This window comes from Cottoperca gobio, chromosome 4 (assembly GCF_900634415.1).
Source record: "Cottoperca gobio chromosome 4, fCotGob3.1, whole genome shotgun sequence".
NCBI classification, from domain to species: domain Eukaryota; kingdom Metazoa; phylum Chordata; class Actinopteri; order Perciformes; family Bovichtidae; genus Cottoperca; species Cottoperca gobio.
The window spans coordinates 21,233,775-21,255,803 of record NC_041358.1 but is presented as its reverse complement, the minus strand read 5'-3'; the positions used below and the strand labels follow the sequence as shown (position 1 = coordinate 21,255,803).

Below are 22,029 nucleotides of genomic sequence, written 5' to 3'. Positions count from 1 at the left end.
CTCATTCCTCCACTGAAACCATCTCCTGTGCGCATGGGACGCACACTAGTCTCGATCAGCGCAGAGGAGAAACGCGCACCCAGTTGGGACGGGTCGATATAAGCGTTGGAAGTTTTTGTTAATGGTGTATCTTCATCGGAATCATAATCATAATGAGAAGCTGATGAAGGAACACGCTGGAGTTAACTTACTTGACTAAGAAGGATTTTGTCGTTTCGGTGGATAATTTAAACACACAATGGATCAGGTATGTTGTCCTTTAATATCTTCAAATCATTTCGCAAAGTGTGTTTAACGATGATTTATTACATTGAAACGAAACTATTTGTTTTATTATTGTGATGTTTTTATATTGTGTTAACAGGTGTAAGTCTGCTTCCTGTCATACTGACATCATCTAAATGTTTAGAAGTTAACTAATATTTACTCATATTATAATTACATTACATTACTTGAATAATAATATTGTAATTTAATAATATTTATAGTAAGCTGTCACTAAGCGAATAGCAACTATTTATTGTACAAATATAGGCCTCCAATGTCGTGTGTGTGCGTGTGCGTGCGTGTGTGTGTGTTGAAATCCTCCTGATTCAGGCTGATCACTACAAATCAGGTCTGCCTACTTTCTCTCTAAACAGAAAGACTGGTAGTTATGTAAATGGTTAAAAACAAAAGCATCATTGTGCTGTGAACGATGATACATTGCCATGATTTCATTCTTCATCAGTCACACTATCTTGTACAGCAAGTGACACATATTTTTGGGATCTCAGTTGAACATATACTTTCTGTATTTGCCTGAAAGGAGTATTGTACCGTAGCCAATGCATTGTGTGATCCTTTTACCAGGTGGAGACACTGGACTTTAAGGCCTTGAGGGCCAAGTTCCAGGAGGACAAACTCCTCCTGAAGCAACCCAAGATCAAACCTGTTCTCCCAGAGAAACCAAAGGTTGCGCCCCTTCCCGCCCCTCCCACAAGCCCCTCTTACTTCCTCCCTGCAGGAGCACGCCCCTCCCTGCTCACTTCCATCAACCACAGCCTGGAAGCGAAGACAGCGAACGCCCCCAGAGTGATCTTCAAGGAGGACAAGAAGGAGAGCAAAAAGCCTCTCATCCAGATTAACTCTAAGGGAAAAGACAAGAGTGAAGGGAAGCCGAAAAAAGGTAAAGACAAGACAATAAAAGGAAGCAAAGCGAAACTTGAAGACAAATCAGCAGATCAGAAGCAGAAGAAAGAGAAGAAGCTCCCGCTGCTTCCTGTACCTCATAAGAGGAGCACTGAGGAGCTGGTGCCAGCCACGCCTCCACCTACAGCCACAATACCAAAGAAGAAGGGCTTGATGGGTTTCAAGAAGACAACAAAGACAAATTCAGTGGAGGTCCCAGCAGATCTCATCCTAGACACCCCCAGCTCAGATATTTCTGGACCTCCTCCACTTATCCCACTACATTCTGACTTTGTTGATGTACCACCAGAGCCTGAAATCTCTGCACCAAAGTTCCTTCTACCAAACATCCCCACCTTACCTGACTCATCTGCTGCAGTGGAAATTACCCCGCCCTCCACTATCCCTGCCTCTCCAGAATTCACCCCACCTTCTACCTTTATTCCTGATTTCCCAGCACTTGAAGTGCCAACCTTAGACAGTGAAACTCCACTTGAGATGGAAACTCCTGCCCAGTTTGTTTACAGGCCTGCCAGTCAAAATGAAATAATTCCAAATCCACCCAGTGCTGCCCCAACCCCTCCACCCGGATTTGACATCTCTGGTCCTTCACCAGTGGCCTCCACTCCCTCTCCATCCCCTCCTGAGCCTGAGGTCGCAGCTGAGGACGCTATAGAGGCTGTAAATATAACTGCAGTGGAGATGCCTCCTCCACCTGTAACAGACCCCGCATCCACTCCATCGTCTCCCAAAGCTGAGCGCTCCATCTCTGCCCTCTCAGCCCTCTCCAGGGCGGAGGACATGAGCCCAGGGAAAAGGATGTCTCCGTGTGACCAGAGGATCTTCAATGCTCTGGAGAAGGCACGCAGAAAGACCAGGTAAATACCACCCAACTTTATCAATGCAGAAACACAGTTCTGTAACAAAATGTGTGAAGCATTGTTTAAGTGATGGAGGGTATGGCAATATTTACAGTTAATTTGTAGTATTTAGTCCACTATTATTGTACGGTATTATAATGCCTTCTTCTTATTTCAGCCCAGCGACAAAGCCCACCCCATTCTACTCCATCACCCCACCCCCTGAAGAGCGTCCCCCGAGTCCCACTCTTTCTCTCGTTGACATCCCACTCATTGATTATGAGGGAAACGCCCGCCCACCGAAACCAGTTAACGGCTTTGACCACAGTAAGTCTGAGTTAATCACTGTAACGTTCTTCTCCTCTCTGCTTCTTGTTTTCATGTGGACTTTTATTCATTTCTGAGTTTTTATTATTTATTTGTTTACCTGAACATGAAGTACACACCAGCTTATCTCATCATCAGGGCACACTGTGCCGCTACAGAACACCCTTTGTTAGTGTAGGGTTACAAATATACATCAAATCTGATATGTATAGTATGGTTTATGCCCGAGGATTGCCTCAGGTGTTAGTTTGGAGAAGCAGCTTTTAAAGATACACACACACACCACACGCACAACACACACACACACACACGCACACACACACACGAGAGCAGCCCTGACATTCCTTTTTTGTAACACAAACAACTGAGCAGCAGGCGGGGCAGAGCTGCACAGGTATGTCAGCAATGAAAGAGAGGAGGAACAATGTCAGGAGCATGTCCATCATTGTGACAGAGAGCTGCAGAGACAAACAGTTTAATGAGAAGATGAGAAGTGAGTCTGCTGCTGTGTTGACAGTGGCTTCATTTACACAGAGCGTATTAATTGCACATGTCGATGTTCACGCACGTATCAACAACAACCTCATGCTGTTTAGCATTTCATTAGGTCTGTTGTCACGTATCACATTAAAGTAATACAGTTGTATATGTTATGCTTACTCTGAGTGGAAAATCATTTTTTCAATTCAAAATGAATAAAAGTCCAAATTATTGTCATCTTTATAATTTATGGTGTAATTTAATTATATTTACCTTTCTAGGACAGAGTGCTATAAACAAATGTGTACTTTCACTTTAAAATAACAGACAGACTAAGATTTGTTAAGTGAGGTCTGATGTATGTCATTAGGTTGTTCTGACTCGTCACTTGCTCTTGCATTATCTATGCTCTGCAGAGTTACATCACAACAACTTCCACAGAGCGTTCGACTGGTTTGGTCTCCTCACAAATCAAATTCTTGACTCTTGCCTTCTCTCCCTTTCTGTGTTTGGAAACTTCCCTGCATTGTTTAAATGTTAAATGTCTGTCAAATTTGAATATGAGACTTTGTGAAACCAGAACATATCTAAGAAATTAGCCACAGGTGGTGGTCGACAATAAGATTCTAATCAAGATACACTCATCTATTAACATGATGTCCTTCTTTGCAGGGCAAGCCTCTCCATTGTTGGAGGGTATCACTGAGGAGGGGTCCAGCGGTGTCCCAGAGCTGTTGGAGATTCCACCTCCTCCACCCAAGAAGCTCCTCCCAGACCTCCCAGAGTCACGCAGACCTCCCTCTGTCAACCTGAGTGAATTCATCCCTCCTCCTCCTCTGAAAGGTAATGGTGTGGTTTGTTACACTTATAACTTTGTGCAACCAAATTCAACCCCCCCCACTCCCTAATATTGTTATGTTGTTTCCCCCGTCATCTACAGAGATCCCTGCTCCTCCAGAATTCTCAGAGACGGACACCCCAGAGTTTGACGATGTGACCTCAGATGCTTATTCTCCAGAGCTGCCGGTGTCAGACAGGAATGGGGAGTACACGGGTCCAGATACTCCAGATGGACAGCACGTGCCAGAGTTTTACAGTAACGGGATAACTCCTCCGGAAGCTGAGGTCCACGCAGCACCAGCGCTTGGAGACGAATACCAAGATAATCAACTCCCAGAATCCTCCGTCCCTATCTCTCAGGGATCCCCAGGGTAATACACACGAGTCTCCCTCCTCTCTCTGCTTACACATGCTCGTTCATCTCTGAGAACCGTGTTTGATTCCTTCCCTTTAATTCACCCAGAAGCAAAGATGAAGTCGACAACGATGTATATGAGAGTACAGAAAATGTCTATGAGGACATCACCATGTCTTCCCCCAAAAAGAAAGGAAAGAGTGACGGTGGCAAGAAACGCAAAGGACCACCAAAGAGTAAGTCTCACGTTAGCTATGAGACATTCTGAACACCAGATATGATCAGTCACGGTCACACCGATAACATATCTAAATCACTCATCAAACTAACACATCATCTTCATGTATTTGGCTAGATGACATGTAACTAAATTCAATTCTAAAGATTCACATTTGGAGTTTTAACATTCATCCTTGAATTGAAATGACAGAAGGGCAAACCACAATACCAACATCCATACATAAACAGTGTTTTCTTGTGTATCTTGAGGATTGTTTTAAAACACGTTTGCACCTCTTTCACTGTGTTATCCACAGATCCATACGCTGAGGCACAACAGGAAACAGTAGTAAGTAGCTTTGTGAAAATGCACTTCACTGTCGCTTGTCACTTTTAAAAGATAGAAGAAGATAAGTGTTGCTTATCTGTTAGAGATTCTACTGTGAAGCAAATCAAGCCTCATCTCTTTGTGCTTGTTTACAGAATGCAGAGAAGGGCAAGATGGGCAAGTTTGGCAAGTAAGCACCTTTTTACCCATTTCTCTTTTCATCTTGTTTTCACCCAGACACTGTTGGCAATGAGAGAGTTTGCGCTGCCTTTGTTTTGCTCATAATCTCTTCTGCCTATTTAAATGTGTCGCGAGGAGTCCCCTTCAAACACCACGATATCCCCTCATTCTCTCCTGTGCAGGAACGACAAGAAAGCCGTCGCCGTCGCCGCAGAAGGGCCGGATGAGAAAGAGCTGAAAAAGAAAGAGAAGCAGCGACTGGAGAAGGAGAAGAAGGAGCTAAAGGAGAAACAAGAAAGGGAAAAGAAAGAGCAGAAAGAAAGGGAAAAGAAGATGAATGAGATGAAGAAGAAATTCAAAGTGAGTGATGTTGTTTTGACGGAGAAATGAGGTATGGGAGGTGAACAAGCAGCGGGGGAAGGGTGGGGTATATGTCTTGGCATACAAACCTGTCAGGATTCATTCCTCTCGGTGGAAAACTTGAGCTGAGCAACGTGAGCTGGCTTAAATGGAATGTTTAAGCATTGTTGATTTTGTCTGACAGACGAGCGACAGACTATTCTTTATTCTGCGATATACTATAATCATATCGTCACAGAACAACATGACTTTCTCCAGGATACAGAGAATTATCATACAACTTATTATTGAATCTTTTAACTTATCTGTCCGGCCTGCAACTTCACTGTTCTGGTTCACTCTCACCGCTCTCATAGTGTCATTTTTTGTTTTGAGCAAAGAAAGCCCTGCACACACTCCCTGCTCCGCACCAAACTGCAGACAGACACAGTTAGCGACTATCTGGTAAACATAGTTGAGCATTTAGCAGCTAATGAGCCATATATTTCCTTCAGGAGACAAAATAATTAGTTCAAACAAGAGAAAATATTGAACAAAAATATTTGGTTTAAATACTAACAGTGTCAGCATATTGCAAACTATACATTCCACGATGTAGTAGGAATTTTGTGTCATTAAATATGAAGCCCCTTTTTAACTATAGCTCAGTTCCATTAAGTGCCCCAGTCAGCTCTTCTAGTGAGACAGCACGTCCTCCCCTAAGTGGAAAGCTGCCATTGTTAATGTTATTAATAACACCTGTGCTTTTCCTGCTGTGACAATGTGAAGAACATCTGCTGTAAAAAAAAAGGTTTATTAAAAAGTGTGTCATGTTTATTATACTCTCTATAGCACACGTCAAACTCAAGGCCCACTTTTTAATGCTGGCCCTCTCTCTGTGTGTGTGTGTGTGTGTGTGTGTGTGTGTGTGTGTGTGTGTGTGTGTGTGTGTGTGTGTGTGTGTGTGTGTGTGTGTGTGTGTGTGTGTGCGCATATATGAATGTGCATATATGAGTGTGCATATATGAGTGTGCGTGTGTGCATATATGAGTGTGCGTGCGTGTGTGCATATATGAGTGTGCGTGCGTGTGTGCATATATGAGTGTGCGTGCGTGTGTGCATATATGAGTGTGCATATATGAGTGTACATATATGAGTGTACATATATGAGTGTACATATATGAGTGTACATATATGAGTGTACATATATGAGTGTGCGTGCATATATGAGTGTGTATATATGAGTGTGCGTGTGTGCATATATGAGTGTGCGTGTGTGCATATATGAGTGTGCGTGTGTGCATATACGAGTGTGCGTGCGTGCATATATGAGTGTGCGTGTGTGTATATATGAGTGTGCATATACGAGTGTGCGTGCGTGCATATATGAGTGTGCGTGTGTATATATGCGTGTGCGTGTGTGTATATATGAGTGTGTGTGTGTGCATATATGAGTGTGTGATGTTAACCTGCCACTGTATTTGTTAGATCACAGGACATGAGGACGCCATGTACGAGGCAAAAGTGACTGTGACGACCAAGGGACGTAAGAACGATCTGCCCGCCAACAGCGGGGACATCATCAGCATCATCCGAACAACCAACTGTCCCAAAGGGAAATGGCTGGCCAGGGACAGCAGCAACAATTGTGAGTGAAAAGAAAAACAACTCTTGTGTTATCATTGGCCATGTGTTCACATGGAAGGTAAAAGGATGCACAAAGAAAGAGTCCTATTAGTATTTGTGCACCTCCCTTATTCACAGCTAACTGGATAAAAGGGTTTGCACAGAAGACTTGCTGCAGTCAGAGCCGGATAAAATAAAAAGATTACACTCGGCCATTTTCATAGTTGGTATTGATGTGATATTTTGACACAACAAACAAAACTACTAACAGAAAAGGAGATCCAATGCTCCCGGGCTGATATGCTACACAAATGTAATGCATTTAACATTACACAACAACGCAAGCACAATTTAATTCTGTGAATTTAGAATGAACGAATGAAATGCTTCTGACAACAAGCACAAACAAACAATTACAATCCTTGATTGGGGGCCGCACCACTGACTGTGAGTGTGTTCCAGACGGGCATATTGCAGTGGATCATGTGGAGCTGGACATCAAGGAGATGTTGGAGCTGGGAAGAGGCAGCAATCACTCGCAGGAGCAACAATAACGTTATCGAGGAGGAGGTTACCAGAACGGGGAGCAGGTATGTGAGCACACTTCCTCATTCCTTCTTACACTGTTGTGTTAAAAGGATGACTTATAGCTGTTTCTGTTTTCTCAGTGCCTCAAACCACTACCCAATGTCAGCGGAAAGTTGTAAGTATCTTCCTGTTCTTAATCATGATGACAGTATACTGTGTGTTGAACTTATCGGGCATCAGTTTGATGTCGATGTTGACATGTTCAGTCTCAGATGACAGTGAGGAGTGGACCGGTGACGATGACGAACCTATCTCTCCTCCCCCTGACACTGCAGATCCACTGGCTTCCAATGTAAGTCCAAGTTAGCTTTTGATTTACACTAGTTTTTGAGATAGAGACCTCTCAGTAGCATCGACAGTGATCTCTGATTAGTTGATGGGGACGAAGCGTTGTGTAACGGTACGATCAAGACAGGAGGGCGGGACTCAATAGCACGACTCAGAGGCAGATCAATGGAAATAGTCTTTACTGAAACTTTGTAGTGGCGATGGTACGCGCATAAGCAGTTGATCATACAAAGCATGCAGGGATAATCCAGGAGCGGAGTCGAGTCACAGAAACAGGTTCTGTACACAGGTAGACATTCAGTGCAGCAGCACAGCAGACAAGGATCAGGCAGAGACAGAATCAGGTCACGGTAACGGGGTCGAGGAAGCCGGGGAATCAAACACTTGGGAAACAGGAAGACGGCACTAACGCTAGAACTCTTGACATCAAAGTACGAAGACGAACTGGCAACGAGAGACAAACAAAACACAGACTATATACACCAAGAAGTGAGAGGGAACAACGAGGCACAGGTGAGGACACTAACGAACAGATTGGGAACACCTGGGGGTAGGAAGTAGAAACAACAGAGAAAAGGTAATTAACAAAATAAAACAGGAAGTACAAACACAACACAAAACATGTAACGAACAGGCCGAGACCTAATACGTTGTTGTTTTTTATACCAATGCTTTGTCTTGTCTTGTCCTCTGCAGAGGCCACACCAGGACACTCTCAGTGCCATATATAGGTAAGACATTCAAAACCAGCTCATTTTATTGATAACTGTTGACACTGATATGAAAAGCATAGTGTGACAACACAGTTGGACACGCCTGTATGTGTTATCTTGATGGAATTGTGCATAAACAATAGAGAAGCGATACTAGAAACATCTTGAATTTGTATCATGTTCAAAGATACTGAAATCATCTTTTCAGCACTAAACATGATTAAAGACCAGCTGCAAGTCTCCTTGCACACTTTCCATGTTGAGTCCCTCCCTCACTAGATGAGCAGGTTGTTTGTGTAAACAGGAAGATGTTAACTATTCAAGTGTGTTACGACAAGTCCAAGGTTTGGTGACTTCTGCAACAATACCTGTGTAATTATGGTATAATTAAATCAATAGGTGTGTGTTGTGAAAGCGTATTACACGTAACTGTCTCGTTTATCTTTTTAGTAAACAAAGACCTTAGCATAAACCACCAGCACAGTCAAAGTGACATCAGCGCAGATGGCACCCATGTGAAGTGAGTTAACCTGATCCTCTCGCACACACACACACACACACACACACACACACACACACACACACACACACATACACACTCACACACACACACACACACACACACACACACACACGCATATACAGTCCATCTGTATTTATTTGTCTTCTTTTTTTTTTATCAGAGCAAGACATGAAGCACTTCAGAAGTTGGCCACATTTTTCCATTCACCAAAACCTGTGGAGCCAGCTGCCAGGTAGGCATGATTCATAAACCTGTGCACCTGCTGTACACACACACACACACACACACACACACACACACACACACACACACACACACTCGCACACACTCAAACATGCATGCGATTTTCATTTTTGCTTTTCCTTCTTTCTTACAGCAGCCCTGATCCAGAGACAAGTAAGTTTTGACTGAAAAATCTCTGATCCTAAAATATAGAAAAACTATATGCTCTTGTATCAATTATATATATATTGGTTGCAATATTATCATTCCATTTTATAAAGTTTATTGTGAATACTTAATAGCATTAGGTCAATCATTGAAGAATCCATTAATCCATCCGTTCACTTTATAAAGCCAGTGATGCGTTTGATTATTCGATTTGTGAAACTAAATGCCAAAGTATTCTGTATCTCAGGTCCTGTCGCTGTGAAGGAGGAAGAAGTTCTCGTGTGAGTAGAGTTATAAAACACACACACACACACACACACACACACACACATACAACATATTGTGCAACCTGTAGGCAGAACAATGTCCTTCCCTTTTTCCTTTTGGAATGTGTTGCTGAGCATGAAAAGACTCTTCTTCTACCAGGAAGTCGAGTCGGCTTGTGTGCTGGTAGGACAGAATGAGTTCATTCTTCATAATGTGCTTTTCACATTTGTCAATGGTGTCATATTCATGGTCAAAATGAGATCACGCCTCTTTTGTCCCTGCTGGCACAGTAACCAACATGGCTGCACCTACATACTGTAAAACAGTTTCTGGGAGGCGGTGGAAGATTGATGATTTATGATTTATTTTAAATGTGTTCTTCCACAGGCCTGAAGCTAGCTCAACACAGGAGATAGATTTTGATCCTAATGTTATGCTCATTTTACCTCCTCCGGACCTGTATGCCGACCTGACACTGGAGTAATTATCATAAAACAAGGTAAGGAGGAATCACCTGGACTCTCTCTTCACTACACTACCGTGCTCTTCACATAGTGACACAATGTGTTTTCTGTTTGTAACAGCAGGACAAAAAGCAGCCAAGCAGAGTCCATGACCCGTGTTAGTCACCGTATACTGTGACTATAACTTCATCTTCTTCACTATGACCTTACTTACCTGGTGACTGCGTTTATGGATCGTTATGATGATGAAGAGGAGCAACATAAGGAGATTTTTTTTCCGATGAACTCCATGTGAAACCAGAGAGGGGACAGTTTACCTGGTGGCTCTGAATGACTCTGAATCTTGGACCAAGCTGAGCTGCTGATCCCAGGAAAAGGATTTACATTGTGCAAATACCAAACATCTATTTAAAGTGGTGGAAATAAGGGGAGCACAATGGAAAATGTATATGTTTCTCAGACCAGGGTTTTTATCAGGTTGAGACACAATCCTGAGAAAATACACAGGCAGTAAAAAAAAAACAGGGGAAATTGTTTCAATCATGTTCCCAGTAATCAGCAGCCTTTTCTTCTGCCAGGTTGTTTCTCAGGATCGACCACAAACCCACAAGGGTTAGTTAGTGTCTGATACACTTGTTACCCGTTTACAGTGTTGGTAGCAAAGAAGTGAATAGCATTATAGCTGATAAACTTACAAATGAACAAAGACTTATTTAAGTTTCAGCTAACCCACAAATGATGTGATCTGTGTTCCTTAATTTCCTACCGCATGCACATCTATAGGACTTCAAGACCACTTTCAACATTTACTCAGTTTTTTCCAAGTGTTTGTATTTTTTATTTTTTTGTACATGAGTGTCTATTTCTACTTTTATTTACTCTCCTTATTTTACTAAAGATCATTATAGATTGTGGAAGTGCGTATGTAACTGCTCACGTCATAGTATTTAAATGTGTTTTTAGCATATTAAGTATAATTATCTTTAATGGCGTACCAATAAACGACAAACGTGGAGCGTAATCTGAAATATGCAATTTAAGAATTCTGCTCGTACCAATTGCTATGTATCAGTCATAGTTGCACCTTCTGGAGGGAAGCATAATCCATAAACTTTATTTTCTTTCTTACATTTTTATGGAGCGGATGTCTGGCAGGTGTCACGTTTATGTGCCGCCTTTCTTCTGCGACTTTCCTTCAAGCTGATGAATAACAAGTGTTACAGAAAGACAATGTGGTGTGATGATCACCTGAGGTCATTTTCAAGTAAAATATTGTTGTCGACATCTTAGGGTGCATTTTTGTCTGGAAAAAAAACATACAAACTAATCCTCTGTGATGGGTGTGTAAAATTGACAAAGCCTTTAGGACAAAAACATTTTCCTTTTATATGTTTGTTTATTGTTTTTCAATAAATACTCATTAAAGTGCAAATCATAACAACAATATCATGCAGTGCATAACAAGAGAAATTCAAACCCCAATCAGACAGAGACAGGGAGAGACGGTTGAAACACACTGTGACATCCACACACACACTTATACACATTATTTCATGATAACCAGTGTGCACACACACACACACACACACACACACACTGGGGTATTCAAGGTTACACTTATCATAAGAACCCCAGCACAGATCGACAGAGAGCACGACCTTGCTGCTGAAGTACTCGGTCTGTATTAGATTAGTCCCCCCGGCATGTGTTCCCCAGCTCTAAACACAGATTAGATTAGAGTTTACATGACTAACATGCCACTGGTAGTTGCATACAGTTGTAATGGTACAGTACTACATCGGACAGTAAATACTGGTTATAGGAGGAGTTTTTTTTAACACGACCCATGACCTCTCCAAGACAATTCTTTGATCAATATTTGATATTGTTGTCACGTGCAGCAGGATCAGGAATGGATGCATAGCGGCCGGATGTAATCCCGATGTGACCAAAGTAGCTCACTACACACCAGTCATTTAAGACACAGCAATAGAGTAATACAGAGGTTTGACTGAAGAACATGGATCAGCGTTTACAAAGCTGTGTGCACAGTGGCATGTGTGCATCAAGGTATATTCAGTGGTGTATGTGACAGAGGAAAGGCCACCCTACGCAGGACATAGAAACAGAATACATGTAATAAAGGGTTTCAGCAGAGGAACCAGAATGTGGCTTTCACTGTTTCAACCAGAAGCCTTCACAATGTTCTCATAAGGCAATCTGACTCCACTTCAAACTCAATGCAGACGATGATGATTCAGAAGCGGAGTAACACACTAGAACAAACTATGTCCAACTAAGTACTCAAATAAAAGCGTAGCTGGTTGATTAGTCCCAGTCTGCACCGCTGTGTGTGAACCTCCAACACGTTATCCCATATCTCTTAAACATATTCTATTCATGTCACTTTTATCATAAATCTCAACTCTTTGCCCCAAGCCTGTGACAACAATGATAAATACAACATGAGAATATATTAAAGATTGGCCATTTTGGAGTTTGTCTTTTGTACCCCCCCCCCCCACCCCGACCCAGAGAAAGACAGACGGGAGTTTGATTGATCTGAGCAGCTCCAGCTTTCACTTCAGTCAGAAATGATTTTGAAAACATACGAGACAAGACAATGCAGAACACTTATAAAAGTAATAGCATTCATCATAAAACATAGGACCAGAAACAACAGGTACAGTAAAGCTTTATAAACCTCAACCAGAGTGTGATGTGACAAAACACTAAATCTGCAAATGAGTGCAGACTCAACAGAAGACACGGCTAAAGACCAAAGCTCCAAAACACCAAGCACTGCAAAGATCCTCCCAACAAAGTCAGTAAGGAAACATGACGATCATGTGACACACTCTACACACGTGATCTCCACTACACACACTGGCCCATGCACACACTCTCCATAAACACATGCGCAGAATGACTGTGTTGCATTCTTTAAGGCAGCTGGAGGAAGGTTTCTGTGGCTTGAACTGTCCTGCAGCAGACACACACCGGCTCACATGGATTTGTCATCTTCCTCTTTTATCGATTATCATCATCACCTCATTATCTTTCCCCGCACACGGACACAGGGCTAGTTAACTTTATTACGGCGAATATGATTAGTAGCAATTTTGAAAATTGATTGACTATTGAAGTAATTTATCAGGTAAATAACATTTGCAGAGAAAATCAATTTTAAGGCCTCAATTTAGGCTCTAATTTCTGATGGACATTTTTCTCATTTTAAAAGGCTTAAGGCGGAAGAAAGAAAAGAGAAAAAGAATAATAATTGTAGCCCTAAAGATTCATACACTCTCCATCACAAACAGCACATGGCTTCTGTCTTCTGCAGCCTAATGTGTACGTGACTGACTGCCATGTCTGTCGCCCTGATATTGTTTTAATTGCATTCTGTACACGCATGAGTGAGCGGCATATTAACAGTTGCTCAACTTGTCACTTGTTAACTGAAGTGGAGAGTCTCTGTGTGTGTGTGTGTGTGTGTGTGTGTGTGTGTGTGTGTGTGTGTGTGTGTGTGACAGTTATTGAATTTATAACGTGATGGTTGAGATGGAAAATAAATAGCAGAGATGTGTATGATATGCGCAGCATCTTTGAAATACAACGAGATGGTCCATAACTAAGACGAATAAGTAGTCCGATAATATGGTGGTTGTAAAAAGTCATACGAGATGGTGTGTGTCTGAGCGTCAACAGTCAGTGCCACGCAGAGTATTATCACCCTGCTGTCTCTCGAGGTTCATTAATCTTCTACAATCTATTAAAAATCAGGATAAAACTCTGTGTTGATTCTGTGCCTAAATAATATAACTATAGTGTCTAAAAAATAATCTTTCAAAAATAAATATGGATCTGATATCTAAATAATAATCATCTTCTTTATGGTGTATAAAGTCTGATATTTGGTATACCTTTGCCAACCTCCTCAGCTACGTAATATGATTGTAATATAAATATAATATACATGAATAACAGAAGCCTTTTCTTTACAAACCACATAATATATAACCTGAATTAGGATTTTACAACCTTCCCTCAGAACACACATTTAAGAAGCAAAACTGTACTCCGATCAGTGTCTGGGGCAAACTCAGCAGGGTTTCCCTCCATTCAGTAATATGTTGGGCGATGACATTTCAGCAGTTGATAATAGATTGAAGGTATTTGTGGGAGGAGTGAGTTAACTTGACCTATTCTGACTCCGACACGACTGTAAACTGTGACCTGATGCCTCTCACTTTGCTGGCCTCCACCAGTTCATAGATCTCAGGATCAGTTTTCATAAGCTGGAGGTTTAAACTCCAAGGCTCTGACTCAAGGACTGTGTCAAAATAACCCAAAATAAGCTATTTATCTGCCTTTCTGAAAAAGGCTTCCTCTCTATGTCTCCTTAATCTGAGCTGACAGGCATTCACAGTTCCAGTTAAACGCAACTGGAACAGAGACGGAGAGGAGACAGAAAGAGGAAGTCCCGCCGAACATCTACACTCCCTACATCCCGGATCAGCAATTGGCTTAAAAACCCCACTGACATCCAGGTTACAGCGAGGTCAGGAGTGGACAGGTCTCAGCGTGCCAGTGTGGTGATCAGACTGGCACACATTTCAAAGAAGTCCATGGTGTGTGATCCCTGTCGTGGGGTGAATAGAGGGGAGCTACCGGACAGGGAGCCCGGCAGAGAGGAGCTGAGCTGGGGCAGATCAATCGCAGGGCTCGCCAAGTCGATGCTCAGTCTGGGTCTGTGGAGGCCGGCTGTGGAGCCCGACCTTTGAGGAGTGGACGAACCCGATTTAAAGCCTGCCGCCTCGATGATGTCATCTGGGGGTCACATGAGCAGACATACATGGAAGGGCTAAAGTGACTGATGAAACAATGCTTTTTGTGCTTTCATTTTTATTTATTTTTGAAAGAAGTGGCCTGCGCAGGCTGCAACGTAAGTGCAATTTTATGATAAAACAAGTACCAAAAGTGCACTCTGACACTTAATCTGCATAAACACAACCTCAGCTGTTCCAACTCTACCAACTCAGCCAAAGCCGATTTAAGAGCCATGAAATTAGGGCAGACAAATTGAATTGCATAGTTGTGGCATTGCAAATGCATCAGAGTGGAAACAATGTTTTATGATACAAATTTTCTTTACAATTTGTGTTTGTATTATTGCAAATTAGAAATGCTGTGAAATGAGTTTTGTCTGTCACTAACCATCGATGCTCTTGAAGTCGAGCAGGTAAGATCTGTTGTCCACCTGGTACAGCTGCAGGCTCATTTTCACCAAGTTTCCCGTCACTGGATTCTTCCTCCGCACTCGCAGGTGATATGGGTTCACCACCTACAACACATGTACAATGTAGTTTGTATGTAGACCTATGTATATATTGTATATATGCAGTATGTGTAAGACATATCCTATTACCTTCCAGTCAAAGCTGAGTTGTCTCATAGCCCTGTACACTTCAGCCATGATATCATAGGGTCTGCTCTGACTCCTGATACCCAGGTGCCACTTTGCCTTCTTCACTGCCAGGGGTTTGGGCCGAGTAGTGTTGAGAGCGTCCAGAGGACAACGAGACTTGGGACTGTCAGCCAGGAGCGGAGGCATCCTCTCTGGGTGGGCTTTAACCCCGGGGGGCAGCGGCATGCCCTCTTCTATGAAGGAGCCCTGGGGAGGACTGGAGGCCAAGTAAAACTCGTTGGCCTGAGTCATGATGCGCCGGTTGTCTATTATAAGGTGATAGGCTACTGCCAGATGATCCTGCATGGACAGGGAGGATGGAAAGTCAATTGAAGACTAAAATCACAAATACTAAGGACAAACTTTCAGGTAATTGAAACCTACAACAACTCCTATGTTCTAAACTTGTGATTGTGTGTTGTGTACCTGTGGATTACTGCTGTAAAGGCTGGACACAAACTCTGTCTCAGTGCATTCAAACTTCTCACAAACTTCCCTGACGGCCTCTTCATCTAGGACTGAAGCATCGTATGATGGGTCCTCAGGGAACAGGTAGCCTGGCAGGTCCTGCTTGAACCACTCATCTTCCCTAACAGAGGAGAGAATAATGAGTCAAAGTTATCACAAAACCAAACCTAAAGGTGATATGGGTTAGCGATTCATCTCAGTCCCCGTATGACATTTAAACTTGCATAAAGTCAATCTGTTGTCAAACACAGAAGGCTGTTTGTGTAATGACACTTGAGATGGGGGACCTTTAAAGAGAGAGGGCACTAAGACGGGCGGCAATCTTCAGCACAGTACAGCGACTGAAGCCGAAGGAGCACTTTAAAGATTTAACATGGCAAAAATCAACAGCAGATAAAAGTGGACTCGGTCGAGGGCACCTGATGTCTTTGATGGTGGCTCTCTTCAGAGGGTCCACCTGCAGCATGAACATGAGCAGCGAGGCCACAGGACGAGCCAGGTACTCTGGCATATAAAAGACGCCTCCTCTGATCTTCTTAAACAGCGTGGGGACGTGGTCATCATCAAAGGGCAGAGTGCCGCACAGCAGGGCGTACAGGATCACCCCGCAGCTCCAGATATCCACCTCTGGGCCTGCATAGAGCCTGACAGAGACGACAAGATGTGACACGTAACAAACAAACGTGTATATATTTATATTGACAGATTTTGTTCACGTTTTATTTATTGCTTTTAGAACGGCACTAATGATCTTTTGTTTTGCTTGTTTGTGCTTCTTTTCTTTTTCCACATGTTTTGTATATGCAAGACCAGAAGATGTAAAACAGTGGTGTCTTTAAATCCCATGTGGGAGGGGCCGAATGTTTGGCATGAAATAAAAAAATGAATAAATCAATGTATCCTTGATTATAGATGTGATCACACTGACACACACACACCTTCCTGAGATGACCTCTGGAGCAGCGTAGTTGGGTGAGCCACAGCTCGTCCGTAAGAACTCCCCATCTGACATCATGTTTGACAGACCTGTTGGTTATTAACACACTTCAGTCTTTACTCTGACAGTAACACAGACTGATGAAACAATCCTCTATTATTATAGTATTGTTATTGATTTGGTTCAATTGAACATGGGCCAGCACAGGGAGGGTGAGAGTTACACCCTGTGGACATCACTGATACCTTTATCTTCATTTACCCGCCAAGACTCTAAGTTTTAAACACAAAGCTCATCTAATTGGATGAGCCTGTCTCTGCCTGCCAGGGCTTCAGCCAAACGCTAAACACCAGAGGCTCTGTGATGTGCTGACCTTCCCTTTATCTTTCATCCCTGTTCCTTTAACGCTCCCTCTCACTGCTCTCCAGTGTCTGTTGCTCTCAGCCAAAACACTTCACTGTAAACCCCCACAAATCCTTCAGTATCAGATGACACTGGGCCTCAAGGCTTCCTGCCAGAAATGATATGAGACCTGGCCGTTGCTAGGGGACCTCTCTCCAGAACTCACACCCTGCTGTGCACAAGGGCCCTCGTTTGTAAAAATATTTCCGTCTTTCGTGGTCGTGTTGCATCAGGCACAGTCTCTTAACCAATCAGCTAGAATAATTATGCCACAAACGATAAGAAACTGTGCTCAGTGAGAAATTAATTTTCCTTTATTAATGAGGTTAACAGGTGCAAGGTGGTGATTTCACACATACTCTGCCTCTTTGTCTTTCTTATTCCCCCATGAACATATTGTGTTATGCTTTCTCTCTTCCTAACAATTCTTCTGCCAAGCCAATCCTTCTGTCTCTGTCTCTGCCTGAAACTGTAACCGTTCTCTCAGGATCTTACCAAAGTCAGCTATCTTGGCGTTCTTGCTGGCATCTAGCAGGACGTTCTCAGGTTTGAGGTCTCTGTGGACCACCATGTGCCTGTGGCAGTAGTCCACAGCTGAGATAATCTGCTGGAATAGACGGCGAGCTTCTGTGTCCTCCACCTGAAAGACACAATATGAATGCACGTGATTGGACTGTGAGTATTTCTCTGATAATATGGAGTCTTGTTTAGAGCAAATGTATCGTGTTTAGGGTTGTACATGAGCTTGATATGGCTCAGGGCCCAGGTGAAGTTCAAGTAGGATTATTCTTTTAAGAATAAAGACAGTCAGTCCCGAGACGAAGTTATCTCTATATAGCAGTCAGTGTCTGTTTTGAACACGCTGTTTAGATTTCATAGTTTGTATGTGTGTGTGTGTGGTGTGTGTGTGTGTGTCTTTGTGTGTGTTGAATCTTTAAATCTCAAAAATCATGTTAATGTTAAAGGTGAGTAAAGCAGGTGTTCCAATAAACATTGACAGAAAGGTGAAGAGCAGTGATGGTGTGTGGGAACTGTTGTCAAACTACTTTACATCGGGAAGTCTACAACAGTAGTTCAAGCAGGAAAAAGTTCTTTTAAAAGTTAAAGTGATGGGGCTAACGGCGGTTTAGATACCATTATGATGTCTCTATAGACATATATATATATATAAATTCAGAAACTTCTGAAAGAAAACAAATACGCTCATCCAACTTATACTTAATAAAAGTATTTATATTGTAACATAAAAAAATACAAATAGTAGCATTTAGTAGTGTGTTTATGATCGCCAAGGAAACACCAACATCAGTCTTACCTGGTCACCTCACCTGCCAAATAAAAGAACAATCCTGTAATTGGGATTTAAAGACACTGATTCGCAACGCCATCACTGTTCATATGATATGAATTTATTGAAAAGGTTATAGCATCTCATTTTCCTATAGACACAAATACAAAATTATAAAAACAAATAAAGAAAAAAACAGCATTACATGACAACATGACAATTAAATAATAAGATGTCTTACCCGTCCATGTTTGCAGATGTAGTCAAACAGCTCACCTCCAGACACATACTCCATGACCATGAAGAAATCTGTGGGTGTACTTATCACCTGATACCTAAAACACAAACGTATGTTTGTATTGACATGAGCGTACAGTACATTAACACCTCTTTTATATCCTAGCCTAAAAATGTAATACAACTATAAACATACCAATATTTATTTACTTCAAAGCATGCACAGAATTATAATACAGAAACAAATGCAGTAAAGCTGAGATGTACGTATTTCATAAAAGGTCAGGCTTATTAAAATGCAGACCCAATCTCATGAATGGTTGCTCTCAGGAGATTCTGTACTTCATCACAATCTACTTCATTCCATCATGGGAGAAATAAACACAAACAAATACACACACGCACGCACACACGCACGTTTAGATATTTATTCTATTTCATTTAATTTCATGCTGGTTTTACAAACAGGGCCAATATATCACATGGAGTCTGCTTTGCTCAGTCCAGGCTCCATGTAAGCATACTGTGCATGTGCCTAAAATAAATGTATGTTTGTGCCAGTGTTTGTGACAGAGTGTTCCACAGCACTCAAGCTGACGACCTGAGCGCTCATATATCTGCAATAGTTTACAGAGTGACAGTGGACTAACCCTAACCTAAAAATAACACAGAACAGAGATGGTTTAGAGAGAGACATAGAAACATGGACTGACAAGGAGAAAGAGGTCAGTGAGACAGAAGGAAAGAGAAAGAAGGAACATAAGGTCAAAGAGAAAAAACAAAAGACCAAGACACCTGGATGAGTCCAAGGATTTAGTCATGTAGAGATTTCAGCCACTTTGAACGAACCAGAAGTGTGTGTGTGCATTGGCATTTCTGTGTTTTACCTCCTGGGAGCCATGTGGGCATGCTCAGTACAGTGCAGGTAGCTGTAATAAACAAACAGGAACACCCAAAGCATGCCATAACAGAGGGAACACAACATAGCAGAAGGCCCACATTACAACAGCCATTAATTGAACAGATATGCGTTTTCTCTCTGTGTCACTGTCAGCACGGAGAGTCTTAAAATCTGTGTCGTCTTTCTCCACTTACAGTTTGATAATGTGTGGGTGTCTGAACAGTTTGAGGTTCTGGATCTCTCGTTTGATCTTCCCAACGACATCGAGACTGCGGATCTTCTGTCTGTTAAGGATCTTTACAGCCACTTTATGGCCTGTCAACTGATGCTCGCCGACTGAAAACAGAATAATACAGATATGAAGCAGATACAGCACACAGATAAAAAACAAAACACATAGGGGCTCATACACAAGACAGTGGCACAAAGGGAGGCAGAGAGTTAGTAATGGGTTATTGTTTGGTTTGGATTATCTGTTGCACAGCAGGCTTCAACATAACAGTAAATTATTATTATTATTATTATTATTATTATTATGAAGAATTTTTTTAAGTTTCCCCTTCCTCCAGCCCTTATCTACTGGCCATGCCTTTGTTTAGGGTGTTGGAGCTATCGGCCTGCATGAGGGTCTGAAGTCGTTGTAGCTGGCAACCCTTACAAACAGCTTGATTACAAACATCAGTTATTGGGCATTAATGCAAAGGGTGGATGAACTGCTCTAACTCCCATATAATAATTACTTCAATCGTTCATAACGATAACGTTAAAAGGATATTGTCATCACATAAAAAATCATGATGTCTAATTTTTATTATGTCTTGACCTCCTGTATATATATATATATATATATATATATATATATATATATATATATATATATATTTTTTAATCTCTTTATTGTTTCTTATGCATTCTTTGTTTTTAATTGATTGCTGTCTATTGATTGGTTAGTTTTTTCATCTAATTTTGTGTGGTCGATTTTTTATTGTTGTTTTTTTATTTATTTACTGTATTGAGGGGAGGTCTATTGTATAATGATGTGGCTCTTGACCTGTCCTGACATATTTCTAATTGTCTACATTATCTGGATTTAAAGCAGTCTGATGTGCGCGCAAATTAAAAAAAATGTTTAACCAATATAATGAACTAAATGTGATTCAATTCGTTAATAAAACAATGTGGATTTAGACTGCATTTTTGCTTGGATTCTACTACTGCAAGGATGTAAAAATGATTAAGAAGTAGCCATGACTTGACTTGACAGCTAAGCCAAAGCATCCCTCAAGCTGTGTACACAAGAAACAGGCTGGGTGACTTAAAGCTCACAAGGTCACGCAGTGTCCGAAGACTAGCTAAGAAAACTGAAATACTATCTTATAAACAGGCTAGTACTAAAACTTTACGCCTGTAAAATAATGTCTCGACTTAATAGGCACTTAACAAGCTAACACTGGCTGGCATGGGATAACATATCAGACTAGCTAAAGCGCTTATAAACATTTTGTCAGTTAACAACATTATGCACACACAGTGGGTTTAAGGCAAGCTTTACAGGCGTCCTTTACTGTAAGAAGAACAACATAAACTCCCCATTGTTTAACGTTATTATACCATACTAATGTGAGTATGACTGTGCGTCTCTTTATAGCTGTTGTCCTCCAGGTAATTTCACCTGACATAGCTGATAACAGTCGCCACATAGGGGCTTCCGTGAAAGAATTTGACTTTCAAGCTGGCGGATTCTCAGAGCATAATTACGCTTTAAATCCCTCCTTATCGCGGCCGTTAAACCACCCAGCTACGCTAACTGCTCACTGACCAGCAAGTTCAACACAGTCCGTTGAGGGGGGAAAGCACGGCGACTACTTCATATTTACTCCAACTGAAACACGCAAACGTACACATTCACAAAAGCATGACTTAACTCTTCACTTTCCCGAATGTTCCCACTCCGAGCGTGTCGCCGAGGATGTAATGGCCGATTTTTACCCTGCCTTCGTGTTTCTGTTGTTGCCGCTCTGCCATTTTCTCCGTTACCAACGGCTGGGCTCGCTGGGCTCGGTGCGGACGGGTGTGCTGCGTTCCTGCCTATGGGGCGCGCGGAGGGGCGGGGCACTTCTAACTGCGAGGAAGGGGAGAAGCACCGAACACTCGACCCCGTTAAGCGCACACGGTCGGGCTTATGGTGAATACTGTAGCAGAAACATGTAACTGCTTTTCTGGAGGAAATATGCTGTTGTTAAGCATAGACTGTGTGGCATAACCGGGATTATCCCTCCAGAGCCCAACGGCCTCTATGGTGGTGTTGTGTCGAGTTTTGCATCCCGGTCAATCACGTCCCCTGATGAACACTCTACCTACAACACATCAGA

The 22,029-nt window shown here is 42.1% G+C and overlaps 2 protein-coding genes across 3 annotated transcripts; one reads left to right on the top strand and one right to left on the bottom strand.

Moving 5' to 3' along the window:
- The first annotated feature begins 4,974 nt into the window (after positions 1 to 4,974).
- LOC115006881 (uncharacterized) lies at positions 4,975 to 11,340 on the top strand. Of its 2 annotated transcripts, none has more exons than XM_029429480.1 (12): positions 4,975 to 5,119; positions 6,587 to 6,746; positions 7,187 to 7,314; positions 7,393 to 7,427; positions 7,519 to 7,604; positions 8,297 to 8,331; positions 8,764 to 8,833; positions 8,997 to 9,068; positions 9,213 to 9,232; positions 9,474 to 9,507; positions 9,881 to 9,992; positions 10,081 to 11,340. In XM_029429480.1, the coding sequence occupies exons 2-11, from the start codon at positions 6,718 to 6,720 to the stop codon at positions 9,975 to 9,977; spliced, it is 606 nt and encodes a 201-aa protein (XP_029285340.1). In that variant the 5' UTR covers positions 4,975 to 5,119; positions 6,587 to 6,717; the 3' UTR covers positions 9,978 to 9,992; positions 10,081 to 11,340. The 2 variants fall into 2 exon arrangements, with proteins under 2 accessions (XP_029285340.1, XP_029285339.1); XM_029429479.1 differs by having other exon boundaries at positions 10,078 to 11,340.
- On the bottom strand, positions 11,334 to 21,732 carry prkaa2 (protein kinase, AMP-activated, alpha 2 catalytic subunit). Its single transcript, XM_029429478.1, has 10 exons — positions 21,583 to 21,732; positions 19,852 to 19,993; positions 18,761 to 18,854; positions 17,727 to 17,871; positions 16,831 to 16,918; positions 16,312 to 16,536; positions 15,851 to 16,013; positions 15,386 to 15,724; positions 15,175 to 15,301; positions 11,334 to 14,787 (listed from the first exon to the last, which is right to left on the bottom strand). Exons 1-10 carry the CDS (start codon positions 21,680 to 21,682, stop codon positions 14,537 to 14,539), a joined length of 1,674 nt encoding a protein of 557 aa, XP_029285338.1. The 5' UTR covers positions 21,683 to 21,732; the 3' UTR covers positions 11,334 to 14,536.
- Positions 21,733 to 22,029: the final 297 nt, after the last annotated feature.

Bases quoted from the DNA above. Each gene is read 5' to 3' on its own strand.
- LOC115006881 (XM_029429480.1), top strand. From the start codon at position 6,718: ATGGCTGGCCAGGGACAGCAGCAACAATT. The intron at 7,605-8,296 runs GTAAGTCCAAGT...TGTCCTCTGCAG, and splicing joins CAGATCCACTGGCTTCCAAT to AGGCCACACCAGGACACTCT. The intron at 8,332-8,763 runs GTAAGACATTCA...TTATCTTTTTAG, and splicing joins ACTCTCAGTGCCATATATAG to TAAACAAAGACCTTAGCATA.
- prkaa2 (XM_029429478.1), bottom strand. From the start codon at position 21,682: ATGGCAGAGCGGCAACAACAGAAACACGAAGGCAGGGTAAAAATCGGC. The intron at 17,872-18,760 runs GTAAGACATCTT...TGTGTCTTTCAG, and splicing joins ACATCTGCAAACATGGACGG to GTGGAGGACACAGAAGCTCG. The intron at 15,725-15,850 runs GTACACAACACA...CTGTCCATGCAG, and splicing joins TTTACAGCAGTAATCCACAG to GATCATCTGGCAGTAGCCTA.